Source organism: Oncorhynchus kisutch, linkage group LG11 (genome assembly GCF_002021735.2).
Source record: "Oncorhynchus kisutch isolate 150728-3 linkage group LG11, Okis_V2, whole genome shotgun sequence".
NCBI classification, from domain to species: Eukaryota; Metazoa; Chordata; class Actinopteri; order Salmoniformes; family Salmonidae; genus Oncorhynchus; species Oncorhynchus kisutch.
Window position 1 is genome coordinate 74,350,105 of NC_034184.2, and position 27,984 is coordinate 74,378,088.

General features: G+C 46.1%; 2 protein-coding genes across 2 annotated transcripts; one reads left to right on the top strand and one right to left on the bottom strand.

Annotated features, from left to right (window-relative positions):
- On the top strand, positions 1-24,552 carry LOC109900142 (ligand of Numb protein X 2). Its single transcript, XM_020495861.2, has 12 exons — positions 1-131; positions 4,840-5,033; positions 5,275-5,657; positions 14,349-14,587; positions 14,660-14,797; positions 14,914-15,113; positions 16,128-16,532; positions 19,868-20,065; positions 20,267-20,444; positions 20,704-20,953; positions 21,663-21,821; positions 22,805-24,552. The coding sequence occupies exons 2-12, from the start codon at positions 5,013-5,015 to the stop codon at positions 22,938-22,940; spliced, it is 2,307 nt and encodes a 768-aa protein (XP_020351450.2). The 5' UTR covers positions 1-131; positions 4,840-5,012; the 3' UTR covers positions 22,941-24,552.
- Positions 24,318-27,233, bottom strand: gtf3ab (general transcription factor IIIA, b). The gene is made up of 9 exons (XM_020494308.2): positions 27,038-27,233; positions 26,744-26,838; positions 26,336-26,432; positions 25,575-25,663; positions 25,427-25,500; positions 25,262-25,345; positions 24,877-25,112; positions 24,694-24,747; positions 24,318-24,611 (listed from the first exon to the last, which is right to left on the bottom strand). Exons 1-9 carry the CDS (start codon positions 27,149-27,151, stop codon positions 24,504-24,506), a joined length of 951 nt encoding a protein of 316 aa, XP_020349897.1. The 5' UTR covers positions 27,152-27,233; the 3' UTR covers positions 24,318-24,503.
- Positions 27,234-27,984: the final 751 nt, after the last annotated feature.

A 27,984-nucleotide genomic window follows, 5' to 3' on the forward strand; every position in this document is an offset into this window, starting at 1 on the left:
CGCAAACGGCACGGGGGCGTTTTATGTGCGGCTGCTGCCGTTCGTCTGCTTGCGGTGAATGTGTGATCGAGGTCCGGTAATTGCCCCCTCTCCGGGCCAGAGTTCTCTGCACCAAGGAGAAGCCGGAATAGGTAATATAATGCATGTATTCTGTTCACACATCTTCACTGTCACGATATCTATATAGCTTTATTGAAGTCGCTATTGTCTGTCCATGAGCCATCTACCTCCGCGCTATTCCACGGACGGAGAAGGAAGGGAGGGGGGAATCTGACAATCAGACAGACACTCCGGCTGGTTCGCTCACCAGCCCAAATGATAAGAATTGTGTTGCTGTCGTCTAAACCATTGTATGATGCCTTTGAGATAGGGCAGTGGATGAAATGGGTATACTGCAATTTGAATAGATAGCCTTTGCGATATGCTTTTTTTCTCCCATTCATAATAAGTCATTATTTTAGTCTGCCTTTTACAATTGCTATTCTACACATTGAAACGAATCATGGAGTGAAAATTGCACATTGAAGTTGTATTGCTTTTTGCAAAGAATTACAAGAGGATTAGGCTCTTGAAAGTCATGGTAGTGGTATTTTGCCCAGGGATTGTCGTTTTATTAGCCTACCTTATTAATTAACGTGATCAACTGTACCAGAGGACAAGAAGACATCGCGTTTCCCCCTTGTCTGACATGCAATATTGTTGTAGCCTAAATGTTATAGCCAAGGCCTATCCATTTATTTGGGTAGGCAACTGGAGAGACGTCATCTTCTTTGTGCATTTCATTTGTGCATTAGTCGCTGAGTCGCTGTAGGCAGTGGCAGCTGCAACGCCTTGTCTGCTACTGGTATCAATAGAGAGAGCATGGGAAAGCAAGCCTTTGGAATAACAATACAATTACATGGTGGCCATAAGGCGCCGTGTAATACAGCAAAGACAATGACACACACACACACACGCACACACACGCACAAACACGCACACACGCACACTCTTTGAGTGCTGTTCTGGGAAAATAATACAAGATCCTGTACTGCCTAGAAGATATTAAATATTTCTCAGTCTTATGTAATGCCGCACAGTATTTATAATGACATTTGCTGCTGCAATCCAATGATGTTGAAAGTAAGATCATATTTAAGTGCTCTTGTAACTGCTGTAAAGTGCTGGCAGAAGGATGCACACAGAGGGCGAGAGAGAGACAGGCAGATTCAAAGAGAGAGGGATAGAGAGACAGAGAGAGAAACATGCAGAAAGAGAGAGAAAAAGAAAGATAGAGAGACAGAGTCAGAGAGTGAGGGAGAGAGAGACAAAAAGAGAGAGACATCAGAGAGAAACAGGCAGAGAGAGAGGGACAGTGAGAGAGAGAGGGAAAGAGAGACAGAGAGAGAGACAGGCAGAGAGAGAGAGATGGGGGGAACGAGAGAGATCTAACTTAGAGACTGCATTAGTCTTGCATTTCAAACTCATTCACAGTAGTGGGTGAAAGACACTGCACTTACCCACAAAACCATACCCCAAGAGCATCCACTGTGTGTGTACATGTGCGTGCGAGCGTGTGTGTTTGCGTGATACAATTATGTCAGATCTTTGTTATAGGAACAGAGGAGCCTTGTGTCCACATGAATAATGCATCTCCAGCTGCAGGATAGACACAGAGGCAGGCACGCACACACACACATACACACGCACGCACGCCCGCACGCACAAACGCACACACACACACACACACACACACACACACACAGAGGAGCAGGTAGTGGTACTTTAAAGACGGAAAAGGGTACCAGCAGTCAAGGAGACAGAAGCAGGTTGTCACAGAGATTAGAAGCAGGTTGTTATGGATACAAGTTACACAGAGGCACGTAGCCATGGAAACAACAGCCATGAAGACAGGCAGAAACGGCAGTGGCATAGTCAGAAGGGCCAGAAGCGTTCAGAACATTGAGAATATAGCCAGCAGCAGATAGAAGTGTACATAAATAGAAAGAGAGAGAACACCTATATCTATCCATCTGTATCTATCCATCTCTATCTACACAGCTCTATCTATCCATCTCTATCTATCCATCTCTATCTACACAGCTCTGAATGTCAAGCTCTACTGACCATGCTCTGTAGCCATGGAGACAGGGGCAGACCCTCACACAGACAGGAGGCTGCATCTCAACAGTCTAAAGGGGCTTCCTCTCCGTTCTGAAATACACAGGAAAGGGTGAAAACAATGTGATTGATGCCTATTGAGCATTTGCTATGATCTCTCCGTTTCTTTCCGATCCATGTAGATGGAGTAAAGGAGATAAATATAGAGGCTCTGCTTCCTGCTAAAATCCACCACCTTGTGTCCATGTGTGTTTATGAGTTCAGGGACATGGCTAGAGTACTGTAGAATGGGAAGTGAGTCTAAATGGCTTTGGACGTGAGACACAATGAAAATGACGAGTACACAATGCATTAGTTCTGAGGACGGCTCAGCCTTGGGGAGTTGGAGGAGTGGATGGCAGTGTTTCAGAGCTGCATTGAGTTTTCCATTAGCTCTGGTTCTCTCATGCTGCAGAACCTGACACACACACACACACACACACACACACACACACACACACACACACACACACACACACACACACACACACACACACACACACCCATGCCTGCAGGAACAAGGCGAAGTTCACTCCCCAAGTGTCACTCTCAGTGATCAGTTGGCAGTCTTCCACTTGTTTTTCTTGTCGCTTTCTATATCACCCTTCTCTCTCTATATCACCCTTCTCTCTATATCGCCTTCTCTCTCTATATCACCTTCTCTCTCTATATCACCTTCTCTCTATATATATCACCTTCTCTCTCTATATCACCTTCTCTCTATATATATCACCTTCTCTCTCTATATCACCTTCTCTCTCTATATCACCTTCTCTCTCTATATCACCTTCTCTCTCTATATCACCTTCTCTCTCTATATCACCTTCTCTCTCTATATCACCTTCTCTCTCTATATCACCTTCTCTCTCTATATCACCTTCTCTCTCCATATCACCTTCTCTCTCTATATCACCTTCTCTCTCTATATCACCTTCTCTCTCTATATCACCTTCTCTCTCTATATCACCCTTCTCTCTATATCGCCTTCTCTCTCTATATCGCCATCTCTCTCTATATCGCCTTCTCTCTCTATATCACCTTCTCTCTCTATATCACCCTTTCTCTATATATATCACCCTTTCTCTCTCTATATCACCTTCTCTCTCCATATCACCTTCTCTCTCTATATCACCTTCTCTCTCTATATCACCCTTCTCTCTATATCGCCTTCTCTCTCTATATCGCCTTCTCTCTCTATATCGCCTTCTCTCTCTATATCACCTTCTCTCTCTATATCACCCTTTCTCTATATATATCACCCTTTCTCTCTCTATATCACCTTCTCTCTCCATATCACCTTCTCTCTCTATATCACCTTCTCTCTCCATATCACCTTCTCTCTCTATATCACCTTCTCTCTCTATATCACCTTCTCTCTCTATATCACCCTTCTCTCTATATCGCCTTCTCTCTCTATATCGCCTTCTCTCTCTATATCGCCTTCTCTCTCTATATCACCCTTTCTCTATATCACCCTTCACTCTATATCACCTTTCTCTCTATATATCACTCTTTCTCTATCACCCTTTCTCTATATATATCACCCTTTCTCTCTCTATATCACCCTTTCTCTATATCACCTTTCTCTCTATATCACCCTTCTCTCTATATCACCCTTCTCCCTATATCACCCTTCTCTCTATATCACCCTTCTCTCTCTATATCACCCTTCTCTCTCTATATCACCCTTCTCTCTCTATATCACCCTTCTCTCTCTATATCACCCTTCTCTCTCTATATCACCCTTCTCTCTCTATATCACCCTTCTCTCTCTATATCACCCTTCTCTCTCTATATCACCCTTCTCTCTCTATATCACCCTTCTCTCTATATATCACCCTCTCTATATTCTACCCTCTCTCTATATTCTACCCTCTCTCTATATCACCCTCTCTCTATTCTACCCTCTCTCTATATCATCCTCTCTCTATTCTACACTCTCTCTATATCACCCTCTATCTATTCTACCCTCTCTCTATTCTACCCGCTCTCTATTCTACCCTCTCTCTATTCTACCCTCTCTCTATATCAACCTTATCTCTCTCGCTTTCAGTCTTTGTCTCTCTTTTTTCATTGTATTTCTCTACTCTTTTGTTTTGTTTTCCCATTCTATCCTCTCTCTAATCTACCCTTGCTCTCTGTCATTATTTCCCTTCTCTCTCTCCCCCATCTATCTCTTCTCTCTCCTATTTTCTTTCTCCCCTCTCACTCTTTCATTCTTGCTCTCTTGTTATCTCTCTCTCCTGCCCTCTCTCTCTCATTCACTCTCCCTCTATCCCTCTCTCTCTCTCCTTCCTCTTAGCCATACCCATGTCCTCTCTGATTCAATCCCAGATAATTCCCTCTCTGTGGGATTGGACGAGCAGGCGAAAGCGAAAGTGAGATTACACTGACCGATTAGTGAACAGGATCGGCGCTACATCATCTGTACACACACACACACACACACACACACACACACACACACACACACACACACACACACACACACACACACACACACACACACACACATTCATATAAACACGCACACACACATTGTCACACATACACTCATACAAAGCAAATATTCACCATGTGATACAGTACTATAATGTGCATGAGTACACTCACATGCACACACACTCAGAGAGACACACACAAACACTTTGTTTAATTTCCCATCTGTTTAACCCCTGCTCTTTGACCTCTGACCTACAGGGTGATGTCTGATTGGCCACTGGGGGGTGGCTGTCCTCTCGGTCACCAGCTCACCCTCTGAGGCTTATGGGATAGGACGCCCCCCTCCCCACCCGCCCGTAACCTCCCGACCTGTAACCCCAGTGACGACTGTGCCAAATACTGTGCCTGGCGATTGGAGCCCCGGTCCTGACATGGGCAGCCCCGGCTGGGAGGTGGGTGAAGTGAACCTAGCATTAAAAGACACATAACATACGTTTTGTTTTGCAGTTTTTACCTTCATATCTCTGTGTGTGTGTATTGTCTCCAATCCACTATCTACCTGGTATTTCACACACATTACATGGTAATTGCATCATAACAACCTATTAATTACTTACTCTGGGATTCATTAAATCAAACTGTTCTATTCAACTTCCATGGTCATCCAACACCTCCTTTCCCCTATCCATCCAGGTGGGTCCGGCAGGGCCGGTGGAGCCCGTGCTGGAGGCCTTGTGTCCAGAGTGTGGTCAGATCCACCGGGCCTGGGAGAACCACCTCTATAACTACCGCCTGGAGGTGGACGATGACCTGGTGTGTCACATCTGTCTGCAGCCCCTGGTCCAGCCCCTGGACACACCCTGCGGACACACCTTCTGTGCTCGCTGCCTCCGTAGCTTCCTCCAGGAGCGGGACTTCTGCCCGTTGGACCGGGAGCGGCTACATCTGCAGGTGTGTAGGCGGAGCAGCATCCTGGTACACAAGCTGCTTGACAAGCTGTCTGTGTCCTGTCCCCTGGCCCCGGCCTGCAGCCTCAGCATGCCCCGCTGTGACCTGGAGGCTCACCTCAAACACAGGTAGAGTGGAGTCATGCACACACACACTTACACACCTGAAACACAAGTAGAGTGGAGTCAATCACACACACACTTACACACCTGAAACACAAGTAGAGTGGAGTCAATCACACACACACTTACACACCTCAAACACAGGTAGAGTGGAGTCATGCACACACACACTTACACACCTGAAACACAAGTAGAGTGGAGTCAATCACACACACACTTACACACCTGAAACACAAGTAGAGTGGAGTCAATCACACACACACTTACACACCTGAAACACAGGTAGAGTGGAGTCAATCACACACACACTTACACACCTGAAACACAGGTAGAGTGGAGTCAATCACACACACACACTTACACACCTGAAACACAGGTAGAGTGGAGTCAATCACACACACACTTACACACCTCAAACACAGGTAGAGTGGAGTCATGCACACACACACTTACACACCTGAAACACAAGTAGAGTGGAGTCAATCACACACACACTTACACACCTGAAACACAAGTAGAGTGGAGTCAATCACACACACACACTTACACACCTGAAACACAGGTAGAGTGGAGTCAATCACACACACACTTACACACCTGAAACACAGGTAGAGTGGAGTCAATCACACACACACACTTACACACCTGAAACACAGGTAGAGTGGAGTCAATCACACACACACACTTACACACCTGAAACACAGGTAGAGTGGAGTCATGTACACACACAGTTACACACCTGAAACACAGGTAGAGTGGAGTCAATCACACACACACTTACACACCTGAAACACAGGTAGAGTGGAGTCATGCACACACACACTTACACACCTCAAACACAGGTAGAGTGGAGTCATGTACACACACAGTTACACACCTGAAACACAGGTAGAGTGGAGTCAATCACACACACAATTACACACCTCAAACACAGGTAGAGTGGAGTCATGCACACACACACTTACACACCTCAAACACAGGTAGAGTGGAGTCATGCACACACACACTTACACACCTCAAACACAGGTAGAGTGGAGTCATGCACACACACACACACTTACACACCTCAAATACAGGTAGAGTGGAGGGTAAGGTTTATGACCCCCCCATAAATACCTTTCTCCCCTCTCTCTCTTGACTCTACTGAAGGACTCTTGAATAGCCTTTGTTAAACATAGAGAGTCTGGGAACATCAAACAAGTGGGGGAAAGGAACCATATTTCGGTAATAGAACCAGTTGAAAATATGCGTTGATACTTAATATGATGTCAGTTCGGTTGTCATCTGAGACATTATGACTGATGACAGGACGACATAAACTGTATCTGGGAAAGTCTACATACTCTAGTTATCAGATTCACATGGAATTGTTGTGCAATTTAAATGTTTAAATATGACACTATTTGTGAAAAGATTCAATGTAATTTTAGCTTCCATATGAGAGATTTGGGTTTTCATAAAGTTAGAGCTCTGCTCAACCAGTGGCCCGCCCCTGTGAAGAGACATGGGTTATAAACTATGAAACACACCCTTCTCTCCCTCCACTATATAAGCCCTTGATGAAAATGTAACCTTCTCTTCCGAGGACGATAGGATGATGGTCCATACATTGAAAAGGACTAACATGTCAACTACAGAACTAAGCCAACCTCAGCGTGAGCTTTGGTTGTGAATGGTATGAACTTTGAACTCTTATTCACTAAAGAAGTGAGACATCCTAGCTGTTGAGTTAGCAACAGCAGCTGTAAACATGGGCTAGGAAGGACGGACGACCTATCCTGTCTACCACACAATGACGATACTACAATGTATCCAATTTACCACCAGTGACATTCTTCTAAGGACAGGGAGATCTCTGTTGGCCAACACGGACAGCATCTACGACCAACCGACCGAAGCGCAGCTCAGAGTAAATATTTATTGCATTTTCCTTTTCCAAATGGGCGGCAATTTAGAATGCATAAGATACTGTATTTACGATAGCACAGCTTCTCCCTTTGTTCTTCAGTCTTCCCGCTCTTTCACTCAAACCCAACCCCCTTTCTTTGGGTAACCAGCTGTCATATCTGTTCCGTCCGCTAGGGACGTTTTCCTTTATGACATAATTTGTAATCAAGGAATGATTCATTCTGTGTAGATGTAATTCTGTGTGATTAGTTAGGTATTTAGTAAATAAATAATTTAACCCAATTTTGTATTGCTGATTCAACTTGTTAGCCAGGTTTCGTGAAGATAACCAAGAGTTTACAACTTTCAGATGAGACTGAAATAAGGTGACGATTAATATTGACTGCTATTGATGTAAAATATTACTAGGTCTTTCAGAGTTTATTCGGAATAAATACTCTTTCGTTGTGCCCTGACTTTCTAGTTAATTACATTTACATGATTAGCTCAATCAGGTAATATTAAGGGAAAGGATTTATAGAATACCATGTCATATCACTTAATATGGCATAGCCAAAGACACGACAAAAGATAGTTCCAAACCTCTCTGCCAATAACATCTAGTTTTCAGTTTCCCCCTCCCCACTCAGACCACTCCCAGACAGTCCTAGAAAGAATCTTGATTGAGATATTGCTCTTTGCTAAGAAGCTATTTTGGTTTATTTTTGACCATTTTAATTCAAAACAATCATAGTAAGGTACTTAATTGTTACCCATAAATGATTTGATATTGAGAGAAAACGGCTGCATTGGACCTTTAAGGTTAGGGCTGACTATGATCAACTGATCCTAGACCTGTTTCTTACAAGCAGCTCCCCACTGGGAGACCACACAGGGATTATTAGGTCCCTGGTCATGTGACTGGGGATTACCAGCCAGTGACTTGGTCATGTGTCGTGTTGTCTGGCCGAGGAGGCTCCATGTCCTCTGACTTTCACCATGCTGGGAAACTTCAACTCCAGAGACCTGTTCAACCACTTTTTCTGTGACACTGCCAAGGGCAACCCCGACCTATGGTGAGTCCGGTGGTAGGGTAATACATCTGGCTGTTCTAGCACCTCTCTAATCGGGTGATCAACCCACAAAGCCTCACACACACACACACACACACACATAACTCAGTGTGTGTGGTGGTGGGGAACTCAGCAGGCTTGTGGTAGCTGTGAGATGTGTTGATGTGTGTGTAGCTACTATATCCGCGGTGAGGGAGGTCTGCTGTGTAACATACTAAAGGTTGTTTAGATGTCGGTTGAAACAGAGTAGAATTTGGCCTCTAACATGATGCTGAACCTTGTAGTGTTTGAATCAGCAATTAGAAGAAAAGTTGCATTACTGTGTAGAGATGTTTCTTACCTATTTGGAGTTTAATGCCTGGGTGCTAGCCTTTCGTCTTCAGCCAACTCATTTGTTGTTGTCCTGACTCCTGCTGTGACATGACAACAACAAAGGATTTGGTTAAAGCTGGAACATACTGGTTACTAGGCTACACTGAACTGTGTGAGGTTCTGGACTGATTCTGGACTAGACCAGAGGAATGCCAACTAAAAACGGATAACTTTTATTTATCTGAATTCCACATTCTGTAGGTATCCTTAAGGAAATGTTTCAGAGGATATTTACCGTAACGAGCTATGGCTAATGAACTGTTGTTAACACTTAACAGGCTTTCCCTGAGTCAGCTGTCTGGGCACGGGACACCCCTCTCTGCCCTGTCCAGTCCAGCCCTTGGCCCGGTCCACTAAAGCTAAATTCAACTTATTTTTAAGTGCATCCTTTCTTGCTTCCTTCCTCCCTCAAAGTCATCACTGATCTGCCAAGGTTGGATTGGTGAAACCAATGAGTGCCAACAATGTCAATCAGTAATTACCTCAATGAATGAATGAAGGGAGTAAGGGAGGATGACTTTCAAAGTGTTTGTACAAAGCCAAAGGCTAGATGTTCACTACACCTTCTCCTCAGCTAATGGACAAGCATAAGCAAAATTGCTTCAGGGGGGTGGCATTCATGTTCTGGCAGGTGAGATCTGTCTCATTCTAAGTTGTCCCTAATGAGGTCTCTCTGAGGTGTCTGTTTTGGGACTGTGCATTCTTTGCTCTGGTCTTAATAGCATCTATAGATTAAGGCCCAGATCTATGTGGTTAGTGCCCTCTGCCCCAGCCCTAAAACAGTAATGGAGCTAATTATGGGATGAGATCATGAGAGACAGAATTGGGTGTCTGTCAGCTTGGACATTTAACATTGTTTGTGGTCCTACAGCTGCCTTAAAGTCAGTGGTTGGACACTGCCGTTCCCATTAGATTAGAACAGAAACATGCCAGGTCACTTGGAGCATCCTTCTGAGTGACTGGTCGGAAACATCCCAGGGACCTCTGCTACCAGGGGTTGAGAAACACAGCTCTATTTCAATTCAGTAGGTTTCCTGAAGTTTTCTGTTCTACCTGTTTATGAGCTGAACTCAATGGTGGCAGGTTGTGTATATTTTCATGCATGCAGCATGTATGTGTGAAATGTATGCCAGCTCAGTATATGTGCAGCCAGTTGTAATGTTCCCTCTCATTTTTTTCAGCACTGAGCAAATTTCAGGTCTGCTGAGCTCAAACTTGAATGTTTTGAAAATTCAGGCCCACGTTTACTGTACCCGCTTTAAGTTAGTTTTAACAGTGGTAAAGTAGGCTACTGTGGCTATTTGATCATAATGTAGGTCTACCAGAGTGGCCTGCCATCAAAAACAGTGGAGAAAATGCATCCCATAACATTTTAACATGGAAATAAAATCAATCTTTATTTGTCACATGCGCCGAATACAACAAGTGTAAACCTTACCGTGAAATGCTTACTTACAAGCCCTTAACCAACAGTGCAGTTCAAGAAGAGTTAATAAAATATTTACCAAATAAACTAAAGTAAAAAATAACAAAAAGTAACACAATAAATAAAAATAATGAGGCTATATACAAGGGGTACCGAGTCAGTGTGCAGGGGTACAGGTTAGTTGAGGTAATTTGTACATGTAGGTAGGGGTGAAGTGACTATGCATAGATAATAAACAGCAAGTAGCAGCAGTGTACAAAACAAATGGAGACCATGTGATTAATTGTTCAGCAGTCTTATGGCTTGGGGGTAGAAGCTGTTAAGGAGACTTTTGGTCCTAGACTTGGTGTTCCGGTACCGCTTACCTTGCAGGGAACAGAGTCTATGACTTGGGTGACTGGAGTCTCTGACAATTTTATGGGCTTTCCTCTGACATCGCCTATTATATAGGTCCTGGATTGCAGGAAGCTTGGCCCCAGTGATGTACTGGGCCGTACGCACTACCCTCTGTAGCGTCTTACGGTCAGATGCCGAGAAGTTGCCAGACCAGGCGGTGATGCAACCGGTCAGGATGATCTCAATGGTGCAGCTGTATAACTTTTTAAAATTTGTAAAACAAAATTACCCTGTTTTCTCCCCAATTTCGTGGTATCCAAATTGTTTAGTAGCTACTATCTTGTCTCATCGCTACAACTCCCGTACGGGCTCGGGAGAGACGAAGGTTGAAAGTCATGCGTCCTCCGATACATAACCCAACCAAGCCGCACTGCTTCTTAACACAGCGCGCATCCAACCCGGAAGCCAGCCGCACCAATGTGTCGGAGCACCTGGCAGCCTTGGCTAGTGCGCACTGCGCCCGGCCCGCCACAGGAGTCGCTGGTGCGCGATGAGACAAGGATATCCCTACCGGCCAATCCCTCCCTAACCCGGACGAAGCTAGGCCAATTGTGCGTCGGCCCACGGACCTCCCGGTCGCAGCCGGTTACGACAGAGCCTGGGCGCGAACCCAGAGTCTCTGGTGGCACAGCTTGCGCTGTACTGCAGCTGGTGCTGTACTGAAAGCCCTTAACCACTGAGGCCCAGCTGTATAACTCTTTGAGGATCTGGGGACCCATGCCAAATCTTTTCAGTCTCCTGAGGGGGAAAAGGATTTGTCATGCCCTCTTCACGACTGTCTTGGTGTGTTTGGACCTTTTTGGTGGACCATTTTGGGGCGGCAGGTAGCCTGGTGGTTAGAGCGTTGGGCTAGTAACCGAAAGGTTGCTAGATCGAATCCCCGAGCTGTCCTTCTGCCCCTGAACAAGGCAGTTAACCCACTGTTCCTAGGCAGTCATTGTAAAATAATTCTTAAATGATAGTTCGTTGGGGATGTGGACAACAAGGAACTTGAAACTCTCGACTCGCTCCACTACAGCCCTGTTGATATTAATGGGGGCCCGTTTGGCCCGCCTTTTCCTGTAGCTCCTTTGTCTTGCTCACATTGAGGGATAGATTGTTGTCCTGGCACCACACTACCAGTTCTCTGACCTCCTCCCTATAGGCTGTCTCATCGTTGTCGGTGATCAGGCCTACCAGTGTTGTGTCATCAGCAAACTTAATGATGGTGCTGGAGTCGTGTTTGGCCACACAGTTGTGGGTGAACAGGGAGTACAGGAGGGGACTAAGTATACACGCCTGAGGGGCCTCAGTGTTGAGGATCAGCGTGGCAGATGTGTTGTTGCCTACCCTTACCACCTGGGGGCGGTCCGTCAGGAAGTCCAGGATCCAGTTCCAGAGGGAGGTGTTTAGTCCCAGGGTCCTTAGCTTAGTGATGAGCTTTGTGGGCAGTATGGTGTTGAACGCTGAGCTGTAGTCAATGAACAGCATTATCACATAGGTGTTCCTTTTGTCCAGGTGCAAAAGGGCAGTGTGGAGTGCGATTGAGATTGCATCAGCTGTGGATCTGTTGGGGCGGTATGCCAATTGGAATGGGTCTAGGGTATCCGCGAGGATGCTGTTGATGTGAGCCATGACCAGCCTTTCAAAGCACTTCATGGCTACCGACGTGAGTGCTACGGGGTGGTAATCATTTAGGCAGGTTACCTTCGCTTCCTTGGGCACAGGGACTATGGTGGTCTGCTTGAAACATGTAGGTATTACAGATTCAGTCAAGGAGAGGTTGAAAATGTCAGTGAAGACACTTGCCAGTTGGTCCATGCATGCTTTGTGTACACGTCCTGGTAATCTATCTGGCCCCTTGGCTTTGTGAATGTTGACCTGTTTAAAGGTCTTGCTCACGTCGGCTACCGAGAGCGTTATCACACAGTCATCCAGAACAGCTGGTGTTCTCATGCGTGCTTCAGTGTTGCTTGCCTCGAAGCGAGCATAAAAGGCATTTAGCTCGTCTGGTGGGCTCGCGTCACTGGGCAGCTCACGTCTGGGTTTGCCTTTGTAGTCCGTAATAGTTTTCAAGTCCTGCCACATCCAATGAGCATCAGAGCCGGTGTAGTAGGATTAAATCTTAATCCTGTATTGACGCTTTGCTTGTTTGATGGTTTGTCTGAGGGTGTAGCGGGATTTCTTATAGGGGTCCGGATTAGTCTCCCACTCCTTGAAAGCCTTTAGCTCGATGCGGATATTGCCTGTAATCCATGGCTTCTGGTTGGTATATGTACGTACGGTCGATGTGGGGACGACGTCATCATGCACTTATTGATGAAGCCGATGACTGAGGTGGTATACTCCTCAATGCCATTGGATGAATACCAGAACAAATTCCAGTCTGTGCTAGCAAAACTGTCCTGTAGCGTAGCATCCGAGTCATCTGACCACTTCCGTATTGATTTAGTCACTGGTCCTTCCTGCTTTAGTTTTTGCTTGTAAGCAGGAATCAGGAGGATAGAATTATGGTCAGATTTGCCAAATGGAGAGCTTTGTATGCATCTCTGTGTGGAGTAAAGGTGGTCTAGAGTTTTGTCTCTGGTTGCACATGTAACATGCTGGTAAAAAATTTGGTAAAACTGATCATTCAGCCTACAGTAGCCACCAATGTGTGGTGTTCAATGTAGGCCTACATTCCATGAAACTTTGGGAAAAAAACATGCAGAACTTGACATTAACCTGTTTATCCACTTGTCCTTCAGACAAGGATGTGACTGAAAATGTTGTTGTGTTGTTTGATGCAAGAAACCCCTTTACAAAACAATGCAGCATTATTCCCATACCATCAATACAGATAATCGGACAAATGATGCTACCCTCTGCCTATTGGCTACTTAGCTTATTCAAGCCTGTCTCAAAATACAACACCACTCCTTTAAGACAAAAAAAAGCTATTTACCTGACTCGCTTTTCAAAGATGCAAACGTTTTGTGCTGTTGTAGGAAGCGATCACTCCCCTATTGCTGTCAATAAAGTATTTATACCTGGGCTAATAACTCACTAACTGGCAAAGGATATGAACATATATGTACAAATGTGCACTTGCTCACTACATGTAGTTCTTGCTTTGATCTCAAAACAACCGCATCTACTCACGACCCGCTCATGTTGTAAAAACAGTCCAGTTCAAAGTGAATGGCACAGATCCATATATGGAAATGCTTTATTTGCATTTAGGCCTACTGCAGCTCTGATTTGGTTATGGCACACCGGTCTGTGTAGAGTACGGGCCTTGAATTGTGCCTGTCAATGCAATAGTATCCTACTCCTATGCGTTCTGCCTACAACAAAATCTCTTGCATAGTTTGTTTTGTTTTCGGTATGTTGCATTGAAAGTGGCTAATATTGCGTTGATTCGATCACAATTCCCACAGTAAAGGGAAACATTGATAGTGTTAACTAATGGGGAAAACTCTAGAATGTTGAGTGAAGTTCAATCTCGTGCTTCTCACGTGCACAGCTTAGAGGGAACATTGGCCAGTTGTGTAACCTCTGAAATCCCTCTCTCTCTGTGCCCAGGTGTCCGGGGACTCGGTCTCAGCAGACCAATTTACAGGGCCCACCATGTGATCACGGGGAGGAGGGAGCCATGGTGACCAGCCCACCCAGGTCCCCCCGCTCCCTCCAGACGGAGACAGACCTGCGGGAGGAGACCTCACCCTCGCCCCCTGGTGGCACCGCCAGCAGCAGTGTTCCCATGTGGATTGATGAGCCTGGACTGGACAACCCTGCCTTTGAGGAAAGCACTGAGGAGGACAGTGAGTAAGAGGAATAACTGTGTGCGTGTGTGCGTGTGTGTGTGTATTACTAACCTCTCTCTCTCTGTGTAGGTGTGGTAGGGTTGGAGTGTGTGGTGCCCAGGGTAAAGCGACCCCTCAGTAACCCCTGCATCCATCTCCTCCGTACCACCAGCTCCGCCTCCTCAGGGTGGGACTGCCCCGAGTCCCCGCCCCTCTCTGCAGAAGAAGGTATGACATCACTTCCTCCATCTGACTTGCTTTCCTTAACCTTCCTCTCTAAATGAATCTAAACATTCATAATTATAAGAGATTGATGTGCTTCCATGTCCATGTGTATCTCCCAGGTTGTGTGAAGCTGCCGTCCATTCCAGAGGGTGAGATCACCACCATCGAGGTCCACCGCTCCAACCCCTATGTAGAACTTGGCATCAGCATCGTCGGGGGCAACGAGACGCCCCTTATCAACGTGGTGATCCAGGAAGTTTACCGTGACGGGGTCATTGCTCGAGATGGCAGGCTTCTGGCCGGAGACCAGATACTACAGGTGAGGGTCCTGCATGGCTGTAATCTTTCTTCTATCTCCACTCATCCTCTTCCTCTTCCTAACCACTTTACCCCCCTTTCCTCATTCTCTATTATCCTCCTCTCTTAAAGGGATACTTCAGGATTTTGGCATTGAAGCCCTTTATCTACTTTCCTAGAGTCAGATGAACTCATGGATACCATTTTTAAGTTTCTGCATGCAGTTTGAAGTAGCGATAGCACAATTGCGAACTAGCGATAGCACAATTGCTAACTGGTGTTAGTGCAATGACTGGAAGTCTATGGTAACTGCTAGCATGCTAGTAGATGCAATCAGAGATACATTTGAGGAGATGGGAAACTCCATTGGAATTGTATTAACGGCCATTATGTACGTTGCCTATGCGTCGTCCATGGACCACGCAGTGCATTCTGGGAGATTCTGGGACAAGGAGAGCTTGAGTGAATGGGGGTCAATTAAGCACTAGCTCTAAAACTCAAATTTAGCATGAATTTAGTACACCATTACATATATTTTCTGAGATGTGAGATAGTTTACTTGTTCTCTGTAATATCGTATAGCTTTGCCATCGTGACTTTACATACTTTCGAGGAAAATAGGCAGGTTTCTCAATCCTGACTTTGAGAAGGGATTGCGTGACGATTAGCTTAGGAACCGCGTGGCGTAGCAAGACATCATGAATGCAATTGGTCAACGGTCTGCTAGGTGAGACGTTATACGTTCCTCCATTCATTGCCCATTGGGATTCCTATCTCCTCCTTTCTCTAATATATCTAATGCAGTGACTGGTAGTCTATGGTACCTACTAGGATGGTAGTAGATACCATAGACTTCCAGTCATTGCGCTAATGCTAGTTAGCATTGGCTCGCAAAATTACTTCTAACTTCCTTCTACTGGACACAGAGACATAAAAATGGTACCATGAGTTCATCTGACTCTGGGGAAGTAGATAAAGGGCCTCATTGCTAAAATCCCCAAATATCCCTTTCAGTGCTCTCTCTCCCCCTTCCTAGGTCAACAGTGTAGACATCAGCAACGTGCCCCATAACCTTGCCCGCTCCACGTTTGCACGCCCCTGTGCCATGCTACAGCTCACTGTCCTGAGAGAGCGCCGCTGTGCCTCTCGCCCGCCCCCTTTCACCACCCGTTCTGTGCCTCACGCCCCCTGCTCCACCCCAGAGAGCACCCCATCCAGCCCTGCCAGTCTGAGGATCACCCTGCACAAGCGGGACTCGTCAGAGCAGCTGGGCATCAAGCTGGTGCGCAGGACGGACGAGGTGGGGGTGTTTGTGTTAGACCTGCTAGACGGCGGCCTAGCGGCCAAGGACGGGAGGCTGTGTAGTAACGACCGCGTGCTGGCGGTCAATGAACAGGACCTACGCCACGGCACGCCTGAACAGGCTGCTCAGATCATACAGGTAAGGCTAGGGTTTAAACAGTGTTTCTGAAACGGTGAGTTGGGACAGTTTTTCTTGGCTTCGAGTTCTTAGGAAACTATGCAGTATTTTGTTTTTTTATGCATTATTTCTTACATTGTTACCCCAGGAAATCTTAAGTCTTATTACATACAGCTGGGAAGAACTATTGAATATAAGAGCAACGTCAACTTACCAACATTACGACCAGTAATACGACGATCCCCTGTTCAGACCACCACCCAGGACAATGGATCTAATTCCAGTAGTCAACCCAAAACAACGGCGCCGCAGAAGGTGTAGACGAAGCGGCCACCTGGTCGGGCTCCATAGACGTATACATCTCCCACTACTCCCGAGTATACTACTAGCCAATGTCCAGTCTCTTGTCAACAAGGTAGACGAAATTTGAGCAAGGGTTGCCTTCCAGAGAGACATCAGAGATTGTAACATTCTCTGTTTCACAGAAACATGGTTCTCTCGGGATATGTTGTCAGTTCAGCCACCGGGCTTCTCCATGCAAGACAGAGATAAACACCTCTCTGGGAAGAGGAATGGCGGGGGTGTATGCTTCATGATTAACGACTCATGGTGTAATCATAACAACATACAGGAACTCAAGTCCTTCTGCTCACTGACCTGGAATTCCTTACAATAAAATGCTGGCCATTTTACCTACCAAGAGAATTCTCATCAGTTATAGTCACAGCTGTGTACATTCCCCCTCAAGCAGACACCAATATGGCCATCAAGGAACTTAATTGAACTATATGCAAACTGGAAACCATATATCCTTAGGCTGCATTTATTGTAGCTCGGGATTTTAACAAAGCAAATTTGAGAACAAATCTACCTAAATTCTACCAGCATATTGATTGCTACTCTAACTTCCAAATGCATACAAATCCCTCCACCTCACTCCCTTCGGCAAATCCGACCACGGCGCCATCTTGCTTCTACCGTTTTATAGGCAGAAACTCAAACAGGACGTACCAGTGACGAGAACCATTCAACGCTGGTCCGACCAATTTGAAGCCACGCTTCAAGATTGTTTGGATCACGCGGACTGGAATATGTTCCAGTCAGTCTCAGAGAACAACATCGACCTATATGCTGACTCTGTGAGTGCGTTTATAAAGAAGTGCATTGGAGATGTTGTACCCAGTGTGACTATTAAAACCTCCCCTAACCAGAAACCGTGGATGGATGGCGGCATTCGCACAAAACTGAAAGCGCGATCCACCCCATTTAACCATGGAAAGAGGGCTGGGAATATGAGTGAATATAAACAGTGTAGTTATTCCCTCTGCAAGGCAATCAAACAAGCAAAGTGCCAGCACAGGGACAAGGTGGAATTGCAATTCAACGGCTCAGACACAAGACATATATATGTGGCAGGGTCTACAGGAAATCACAGACTACAAATAGGAAGCCAGCCATGTCACGGACACCGACGTCACGCTTCTAGACACACTAAACACCTTCTTTGCCCGCTTTGAGGATATACAGTGCCACCGTCGCGACCCACTAACAAGGACTGCGCCCCCCCCTTCTCTGTGGCTGACGTGAGTAAAACATTTAAACGTGTTAACCCTCGCAGGGCTGCTAGCCACGTCCTCAGGGCATGCGAAGACCAGCTGGCTGGTGTGTTTACGGACATATTCAGTCGCTCCCTATCCCAGTCTGTTGTCCCCACATGCTTCAAGATGGCTACCATTGTTCCTGTACCCAAGAAGGCAAAGATAACTGAACTAAATGACTACCGCCCTGTAGCACTCACTGTTGTCATCATGAAGTGCTTTGAGAGACTAGTCAATGATCATATCACCTCCACCTTAACAGCCACCTTAAACCCACTTCAGTTTGCATACCGCCCCAACAGGTCCACAGAAGACGCTATCGCCATCACACTGCACACTGCTCTAGCCCATCTGGACAAAAGGAATACCTATGTAAGAATGCTGTTCATTGACTACTGCTCAGCATTAAACACCATAGTACCCTCCAAGATCATCATCAAGCTGGAGGCCCTGGATCTCAACCCAGCCCTGTGCAATTGGGACCTGGACTTTCTGACGGGCCGCCCCCAGATGGTGAAGGTAGGAAACAACATCTCCACTTTGCTGACCCTCAACACTGGGGCCCCACAAGGGTGCGTGCTCAGCCACCTCCTGTACTCCCTGTTCACCAACGACTGCGTGGCCATGCACACCTCCAACTCAATCATCAAGTTTTCAGATGACACAATAGTAGTGGGCTTGATTACCAACAACGACGAGACAGCCTACAGGGAGGAGGTGAGGGCACTTGGAGTGTGGTGTCAGGAAAACAACCTCTCACTCAACGTCAACAAAATAAAGGAGATGATCATGGACTTCAGGAAACAGCAGAGGGAGCACCCCCCTATCCACATCAAAGGGACCGCGGTGGAGAAGGTGGAAAGTTTTAAGTTCATCAGCGTACACATCACAGACAAACACAGACAGTGTGGTGAAGAAGGAGCAACAACACCTCTTCAACCTCAGGAGGCTGTCACCCAAAACGCTTACAAACCTTTACAGATGCACAACCAAGAGCATCCAGTTGGGCTGTATCACAGCCTGGTACGGCAACTGCACCACCCTCACCTGCAAGGCTCTCCAGAGGGTGGTGCGGTCTGCAAAACGCATCACCGGGGGCAAACTACCTGCCCTCCATGACACCTACAGCACCTGAGGTCACAGGAAGGCCACAAAGATCATCAAGGACATCAACCACCTGACGCACTGCCTTTTCACACTGCTACCATCCAGAAGACAAGGTCAGTACAGGTGCAGCAAAGCTGGGACAGAGAGACTGAAAAACAGCTTCTATCTCAAGGCCATCAGACTGCTAAACAGCAATCACTTACTCAGAGAGGCTGCTGCCTACACTGAGACTCTATCCCTGGCCACTTTAATAAATGGATCACTAGTCACTTCATACAATGCCACTCTAAATAATGCCACTTTAATAATGTTTACATACAGTATCTTACATTACTCAAATCACATTTATATACTGTATTTTATTCATAATGTCTTACATTACTCATATTTTATACCATATATTGCACCTTGCCTACATCGCTCATCCATATACTTATATGTACATATTCTAATTCGCCCCTTTAGATTTGTGTGTATTAGGTAGTTGTTGGGGATTGTTAGATTACTTGTTAGATATTACTGCACTGTCGGAACTAGAAGCACAAGCATTTCGCTACACTCGCATTAACATCTGCTAACCATGTGTATGTGACAAATAAAATGTGATTTGATTTGATGGCCAACCCTACTCTCTTTCCCTGTCGACTACAGGCCAGCGGCGAGAGAGTTTTTCTACTGATTGGCCGGCCCAGTAAGCCTACCCCTCCACCAAGCTCCACTTCCAACAGAGACCTGTACTGCCATGACCACTTCCTCCCCAATCACCACCACCACCACCACTACAGCTTCTCCCCCAGCCCCAGCCCAGTGCCTACCTGTGCCCACCTGGCTCGCTCCAGCACCCACAGAGTGAGTACACACACCTGAAGGGAGTGTGTGTGTCTGACTGTCTCTATTAATGTGTATCTTTGTATACTGACCTCTCTTATCGTGTGTGTGTGTGTGTGTGTGTGTGTGTGTGTGTGTGTGTGTGTGTGTGTGTGTGTGTGTGTGTGTGTGTGTGTGTGTGTGTGTGTGTGTGTGTGTGTGTGTGTGTGTGTGTGTGTGTAGGACCTGTCCCAGTGTGTGACCTGTAAGGAGAAACACATCACTGTGAAGAAGGAGCCTCATGAGTCTCTGGGTATGACCGTGGCCGGGGGGCGGGGCAGCAAGAGCGGCGAGCTGCCCATCTTTGTGACCAGCGTCCAACCACACGGCTGCCTGTCACGTGATGGACGAATCAAACGAGGTGAGTAATGACTCACATCCCCCAGTGGGAGCTCCTGATATTATTCTCAAGGCCTAATTCAAGTTGTCAGTTTTTGGTTTGGCTTTCTTCCTGTGTTCATTATCTGTTCAGCTGAAGTCTCAGAGGTCAGTGTCTCTCAGGACTATTTGTCCCTAACTAACTGTTCTTCTCTGTCCTTTTTGTCCCTCCCTCTGTTTCCCCCTCTCTCACTCCTACACACACACACACACACACACTATCTCTCTCTCATTCTCTCCAGGTGACATCCTCCTGAGTATCAATGGCCAGGACCTGACCTACCTGAGCCACAGTGAGGCGGTGGGCACCCTGAAGGCCAGCGCAGCATCGCCCTCCGTCCAGCTGAGGGCACTGGAGGTCAGCATGGTGGAGGAGCCGGGCCAGGTTCAGAGCCCCGAGGACCAGCTGTTTCCCCCACATCACCACACACACAACTCAGACTACGACTCCTCCTGGTCCCCTTCTTGGGTCTTGTGGCTCGGCCTGCCCAGGTACAGAGAATATAACCCTCACACACACACACACACACACACACCTGTTTGGGTTGGACTCACTTGGGGTGTTTGGGATATTGGGAGTTTGTGTGAAAGTATTGCTGTGACTTATTTAGTGGTTTCATGTTAGTGTAGGTGAAGCTGAGGAGAGGAAGACCTTTTAGACTATTGAAGGCCACCTGAAGTCATCCAGGGTGATTGTGTTTGAGTGTGAGGTATTAGAATATGTCTTTCGTTTCATGTGTCAGTATTACGTGTGTGTGTGTGTTACGTAAGGAGGTCCATACGGGGGATTATGTTTGTGTGTGTGTGTTGTCCTGAACTGTGCTGTAGTGTGGATTATCAACTGAGAGGCATGTGGTGACATCCCCAATGTCTCTCCATAATTCCTCCTTCTGAGTCTGGTGCAGAGAGCAGCCTCAAACTCACCCTCTTGTTTTCTTACGCTCTCTCTCCTTTTCTTCTGCTGTCTTTCTTTGTTTCTCTCCCTCCCTCTGAATCACCCTTACTCTATTGCTTTCTTTCCCTCCCTATCTGTCTCTCTGTTTCCTCCCTCCTTTTCTGTCTTTCTCTTGCCCTCCTTCCCCATTTCTCTCCCTGCTCCTCCCTCTATCTCCCCCCCTCCCCCCCGTCTCTCGCCCTCTCACTAAAACACTGGCTCATTCTCTCCGTCCATCTCTCTCCCTTTGTATTCTCTCTCTCTCAGCTACCTTCACAGTAGCCATGAGATTGTTCTGCGTAGAAGTCACCCTGGGAGCTGGGGCTTCAGCATCGTCGGGGGATACGAGGAAAACCATAGCAACCAGGCATTCTTCATCAAGACCATTGTCCTTGGAACGCCTGCATACTACGATGGCCGCCTCAAGTAAGCCTTCAGTCATGTTGTTGGGTTGTGAGCATATAGACACATTTCCGTTCTCTGTAAGTTAATTGTCAATAAAGTACATCTTATATTATCTTACATATACACTGTATTAGGTACACCCATCTAGTACCGGTTCGGACCCCCCTTTGCCTCCAGAACAGTCTGAATCCTTCTGGGCATGGAAACATTGCTCAATTGGTATCAAGGGACATGAGCTATGAAAACATTCCCCACACCATTACACCACCCCCACCAGCCTGTACCATGCTTGCTGCATATGCCAAATCCTGACTCTGCCATCAGCATGATGCAACAGGAACCGGGATTGGATGGACCAGGCAATGTTTTTAAATTCCTCAATTGTCCAGTGTTATTGATCTTGTGCCCATTGGAGCCGCTTCTTCTTGTTTTTAGTTGATAGGAGTGGAACCTGGTGTGGTCGACTGCTGTAGTAGCCCATCTGTGACAAGGACCGCCGAGTTGTGTGTTCCGAGATGCCGTTCTGAACACCACTGTTGTACTGCGCCGTTATTTGCCTGTTTGTGGCCCACCTGTTAGCTTGTCCGATTCTTGCCATTCTCCTTCTACCTCTCGTCAATAAGCTGTTTTTGCCCACAGGACTGACTGGATGTTTTTTGTTTGTCTCATCATTCTCGGTAAACCCTAGACACTATCATGTGTGAAAAGACCAGGGGGCCGGCCATTTCTGAGATACTGGAACCGGAGCGCCTGACATGATCATACCACTATCAAAATCGCTTAGGTCAATAGTTTTGCCCATTATAACATTCAATCGAACAGTAACTGAATTCCTTGGTGCCTGTCTGCCTACTTTAAATAGCAAGCCATGGCCATGTGACTCACTGTCTGTTGGAGCAAACCATTTTCATGAACAAGGGGTGGGTGTACTTAATAAACTGGTGTATATCTGTATGTGGTCCATCCATTTTGATGTGCCCCTCTGTGTCCCCTCTGTTCCCTAGGTGTGGGGACATGATAGTGGCGGTTAATGGACTGTCTACGGCTGGTATGAGCCACTCAGCCCTGGTACCCATGCTGAAGGAGCAGCGTAGCAGAGTGGCTCTCACCGTGGTTTCCTGGCCTGGCAGCCTGGCATAGCATCATGCCATACTGAAATTACTGTAGACTGGATCTAACCAGGGCCAAATCAGGACTGTATCGAAATCAGGCTATGGCGCCAAATCATACCATACTGAAATTGTTTTAGATTGGACCTACTGTAACCTGGGCCATATTACAGACTTCATCAAACCAGGCTAGAGGAAACCTGGCCCTATTGAGCAAAATCACTTGATACTAGGGCGGACTGTGTCAGCCCCACAAACAGACTATGTTCATATGGTCATGTTACCGGGACTGTATCTGTTCAAGGACAGTACATTGTCTCTGGACTGCAGTTGAATATACCAAGGGTGCATTGAGGTGGCCTCAGATGGAAATTCATTGCATAGAACAGAAGAGTCTCTGCCATGTAATGATTTAGATCAGCTCTAGGCCATGTATTTCTGTCTGAAACATTGCTAAGGTTATCAGGAGAAAAATGGGATAAAACCTTTTCACCTACTCACTCCAACTGAATAAACCCAAGGCCTTGCTCTGGGGGCCCAAGTCCCCTGGACACAGCGTTAGGCCTCATCACCATGACGACCCAGCCATCAGCTCCCTAGGGTTTACTTGTGGATTCTGCCATTTGATAAATATTTTCCACAGAGAGCATTTGGAGTCAGTTCTTACCCACGTCTGCCTGGCCCCACACCTTCATGCTGAAGGAGGAAAACACTGCTAGTGGAAGCATTTCAGCACCTGGATGTGTTCAGAAGTGGTAATACAGATTGCAAATCCTGATGACTGGGTTCTTTGTGAATTATTTCTATGAAGTTGTCCTGCCATTTCATTATCCCTGTGCTGTGAGGTTTTATGGTCTTTTCACAGCACTGGCTCTGGCAAACAGGGCCCGGTAGTGGTACTCAGTCCTACTTTGCCTTTCGGCAGGGTTAATACCTGCCTGGCACCCAAACAAAATCTTTACCCATACCACAACAAGTTCCATTGGGATTCTGTACAAACTATTGGAGTGGTGCATTGCAAGCACACTGATGCAATTTGTTCACCGTCACCAACCCGCCTACAGATTGGCCGCTTGAAGAATAAGGCAGTCGGGGCTAGTAAGTGTGAACAGGCACAAGGCCGATAGTGGTTTCCTCAGTTTCTGGGATGCCACGTATCCTAATTATTAAACTTCTAGTCTATCAAATAAGCCAGTCAATGTGTTTACCAAATTCACTCAATCACCTCCTTGAAAAACAAAAAAACCTGCTGGAGAAGACAGATTTTGGGCCTTGTTCTCACACGTCCCAGGATGATGGACCAGTCTTGATAATATGCTTTGAAAGTGAATAGCATGTGCGACACCATTGGGTATTTGTAAAGTGTCATAGTGCATTACATTACCATTAACAGACAAGGAGCCAGCCATGCATTGGTGAGGATTTATCAGATAAGTGTTTGATACATAACTGAAATTCAGCTCTTGAAAAACTAACTAAACAGCTTGACAAGTAGCAAAGAATAGGTTCCTGTTCCACAGGTTTCAGATTTACACCCCCCCCCCCCCCCTTGGTTCTGATGGACCAGTCCAGGTCAGAGTAGCCCAAGCTGGTATTATGTAGAGTAGCCCAAGCTGGTGTTATGGAGTTGGTCAGCCAGTCTGCTAGTCTCAGTCTGTGTGGAGGCTGGTCCCAACGGCTTGTTCTTTTTAGGGCACACCTTCTGCAAGAGGAAACAGTAGTGGATTATAATACTACATGTAGGGAAGCTACTTATCCACCATATACCCAATACCAGTGTTCACCTGCAGCTTTTTCCTCTCTGGGTCATGAGCCACTCTGTGTCGTCTCAAACTCTCCTAAGGAATATATAAACATTTCGTTTTACACCAAATATTCCACTGAAAGAGACAGATTGAGTTCTGCAAAACTATTTGCGAAGTGACAGGATACCATATTGTAACTGGAGCCTTGTCCCATGAGTTCACCTGCATAGCGAAGCGCTTGCCACAGCCTTCGTGGGTACAGGAGAAAGCCATCTTGCCCTCATGGTCTGACACAACATGGTTCTCCAGGTTGAAGTGGGTGGTGAAGGTCTTCTCACACCCAGCGGCGGAGCACTGGAACACCCTCTTGGGCGCACCGGAGTGGACCCGCAGCTGGTGCTGCTTCAAAAACCACGCCCCCAGGAACATCCTACTGCAGCTATCACACTGTAGCTTGACTGAACACACAACCGGTGAAGACTTTACAATCAGATCCGTTTTAAAGCTATATAATATTTAGGACCATGTGAGAGGGGTTCACAAGACAATGCAAAGGGATGAGTTGCAGCATGGTCAAGAGGGTGGCAGTGTTGGAGGGCCTACATACTTCTGTGCACAGCCTTCCTGTGCTTCTGATACTCTGACCAAGTCTTCCCCTGGAATGGACAGTCCTCCACAGCACAGGGGTAACCTGGGAAAGAGAACAGACTAGATAAAACATCCACAGGACCTCTGATCAGACTTGTGGGTATGTGGCATGTGTAGGGCTCACCTTGGTGTACTTTCTCATGGCGCTTCAGTTGTCCGGGAGCAGCAAATTCTCTCTTACAGCCCTCAAAGATACACCTATGGTAAAGGGTCAGAGTTCAGCCTGTGGTAGAGTCCACATTCTCTTGTAGAGGCCTATGTGTTATACTTACTGAAAGGGCAGCAGTTGTGTGTGTTTAATCTTGTGTGTTTTGAGTTGGTTCTTCTTATTGAACTCCATCCCACAGTGCACATGGTCACACTAGAACATAATTTACAAACCCTTGAATGAAAATTAGCATGCGGACCATTTGTCGTAGTCCAACATTGCCTTCACTATTCCTTCAGTCACACCTGGAGGTGGAAGTCAAGGAATCTGATGTTTACCCATCAACTGTTTCAGAACAGTGTCAAATGAAACCTAAGGCAATAGGGTGATGAATGTGAACCTTGGTTTAGCCTGAGTCATGAAAACATGGCATTGCCGACATGGTTGACGGCACCACCATGCAGATAGAAAGTAGCTTGTCTGTCGAATATTGATTAATTTCCACCCACCACTTACTCTGCATGATGTCTGGTGTTGGTCTTTCAGCTGGTTGAAATTAGATAAACTGCAGGAAAATATTATTAAACAGGCAAAACGCAGGTCTACTTCTGTGGCAAGATGTCTGCTTATGACCGAAGGCAAGTGCCCAAGACTACATGCACACATACTAACAGATGTTGACAGTTTAGAGCATGGGCTTCAGTGCTGGTGCTCTAAATAAACCTCACATTTCAAGCAGCAGTAGAGTAAAGTCAAATGTAATTTCATTAAACTTTCTGGCTTAAGGAAAATGGCCACGATTTTTGCAGGGCTTTGTTTCAGACTAAACCAAGTGGTATCAGTGATTCATTAGGTGCGTCAAAGTCCGACTTCGGTTTAGCCAACCTTATAGTGCTTCTCCTGGTGCTGGTGAACACGAGCCATGTGATTCTTCATGCTGGCATGTGTGACAAAGGCCTCGGAGCATCCTGCAGACTGACACCTGCAGACGCACAGAAACAGATGAGTGACCGGAGGGAAGGTTGGAAGAGGAATAATGAATTGCATGACTCCTAGCACAAAGTGTTGGCGCTCCTACTCGAGTTGATTCAGAAACATTTGGTTCAAAACCATTTACAACTAAACCGTAGCTTTGGTGCTAGTCTTTACTTCTGCCAACTGACTGTCCGCCAAATAATTTGGAAAGGCAACATTGAGACATTGTTGAAGGCAGGAACAGCCATACAGGCTCGTACACAACTGATCATTGACCGTGAACCATTGCCCTATAGGATAGTGAAGCTTCATACTCACGTGTATGGCTTCTCTCCACTGTGGCTCAGCCCGTGTCTGGTGAGCTGGTAGCGGGTACAAAAGCTCTTGTCACAGTTCTCGCACGAGAAGGGTTTCTGTCAAAGAGAAACGTGACCAAGTAACAAAACACGATAATACGTGTTTCTGACCGCAGACATTCATTCACGTTCAGTTGTATTTCACTTACGTCAATAGGCTCATTCTTTCTGATTAACAGAAATTCTAAATTCAGTACATAGGATCTGATCTGGACCATCTGTTAAAAGATGCCAGCTGGGCAGGATAGGTACTCACCAAACCAGTGTGCTTGCAAAAATGGGCATCTAATTTCCATGATTTATTGAAGGTGGCATTGCAGTTGACAAAAGAACAAATAAAGCTTCTTTGGACTTCAATCCTTTCCCCCATCTTTAATTGTACAAATGACAGTGTTTTGATAACGCAAAACCAAGAGGTCAGGTCGTTTACCGGCCTACATGGGTTAACACCTGAGGACTATATATTTTATTGGGCGATACCACTGTTGGATAATACAGGGGTGTTTCAATCCACGCAATGGAAAGTGAACAAAATAGATAGCAAAGTCTGGCTCTGTAATAGCCTAAATTAATTTCAGGCCTAAGTACTATCATTATTTTGGTGAAATATTGATGATTTATAAATTAATATTGGACACCTGCTTCGTGATTTGATTTAGCCATCACTCTACATTTGAACGTAGTTTTAGTTCCTGATTGGAGGAGGTTGGAACAGTGAATTGCTGTGCATTGACGCACACCTGACTTTAAAACAGCTTATAGCAAGGTACTGTAAAGCGTAGACTGATTATTTGATCTGGTTATGGCATATGTGAGAGCATGGGCAGCACAATTGAGGCCATCTCCATTTTGAAGTAGTCCATTTTCTTCTTCTACTACTTCTATGAGTTGGTAAACAAACTGAAAGGCTGTATATTGCCACCTGAAATGTATTGCTTGAACAGGTATAAAGTCAAGGTTGGCGATTTACTGCCACCTGCAGTTATGAAATGTTTGCTCATGAGTATAATTCATTGGCTGATCCCACTGATCTGGATGGAATTATGTGATCCTTCCTTAACTCATAGGAGGTCCCACCCAGTTGACTACTTACAAAATGGTGAAAGTCCAATGGCACTGCCCATGACACAACCGGCTTTTGGGCATTAGAGTCCTCTATCAATCTCCATGAGTTAATTAATGACGCACTATGCAGAAATCGCT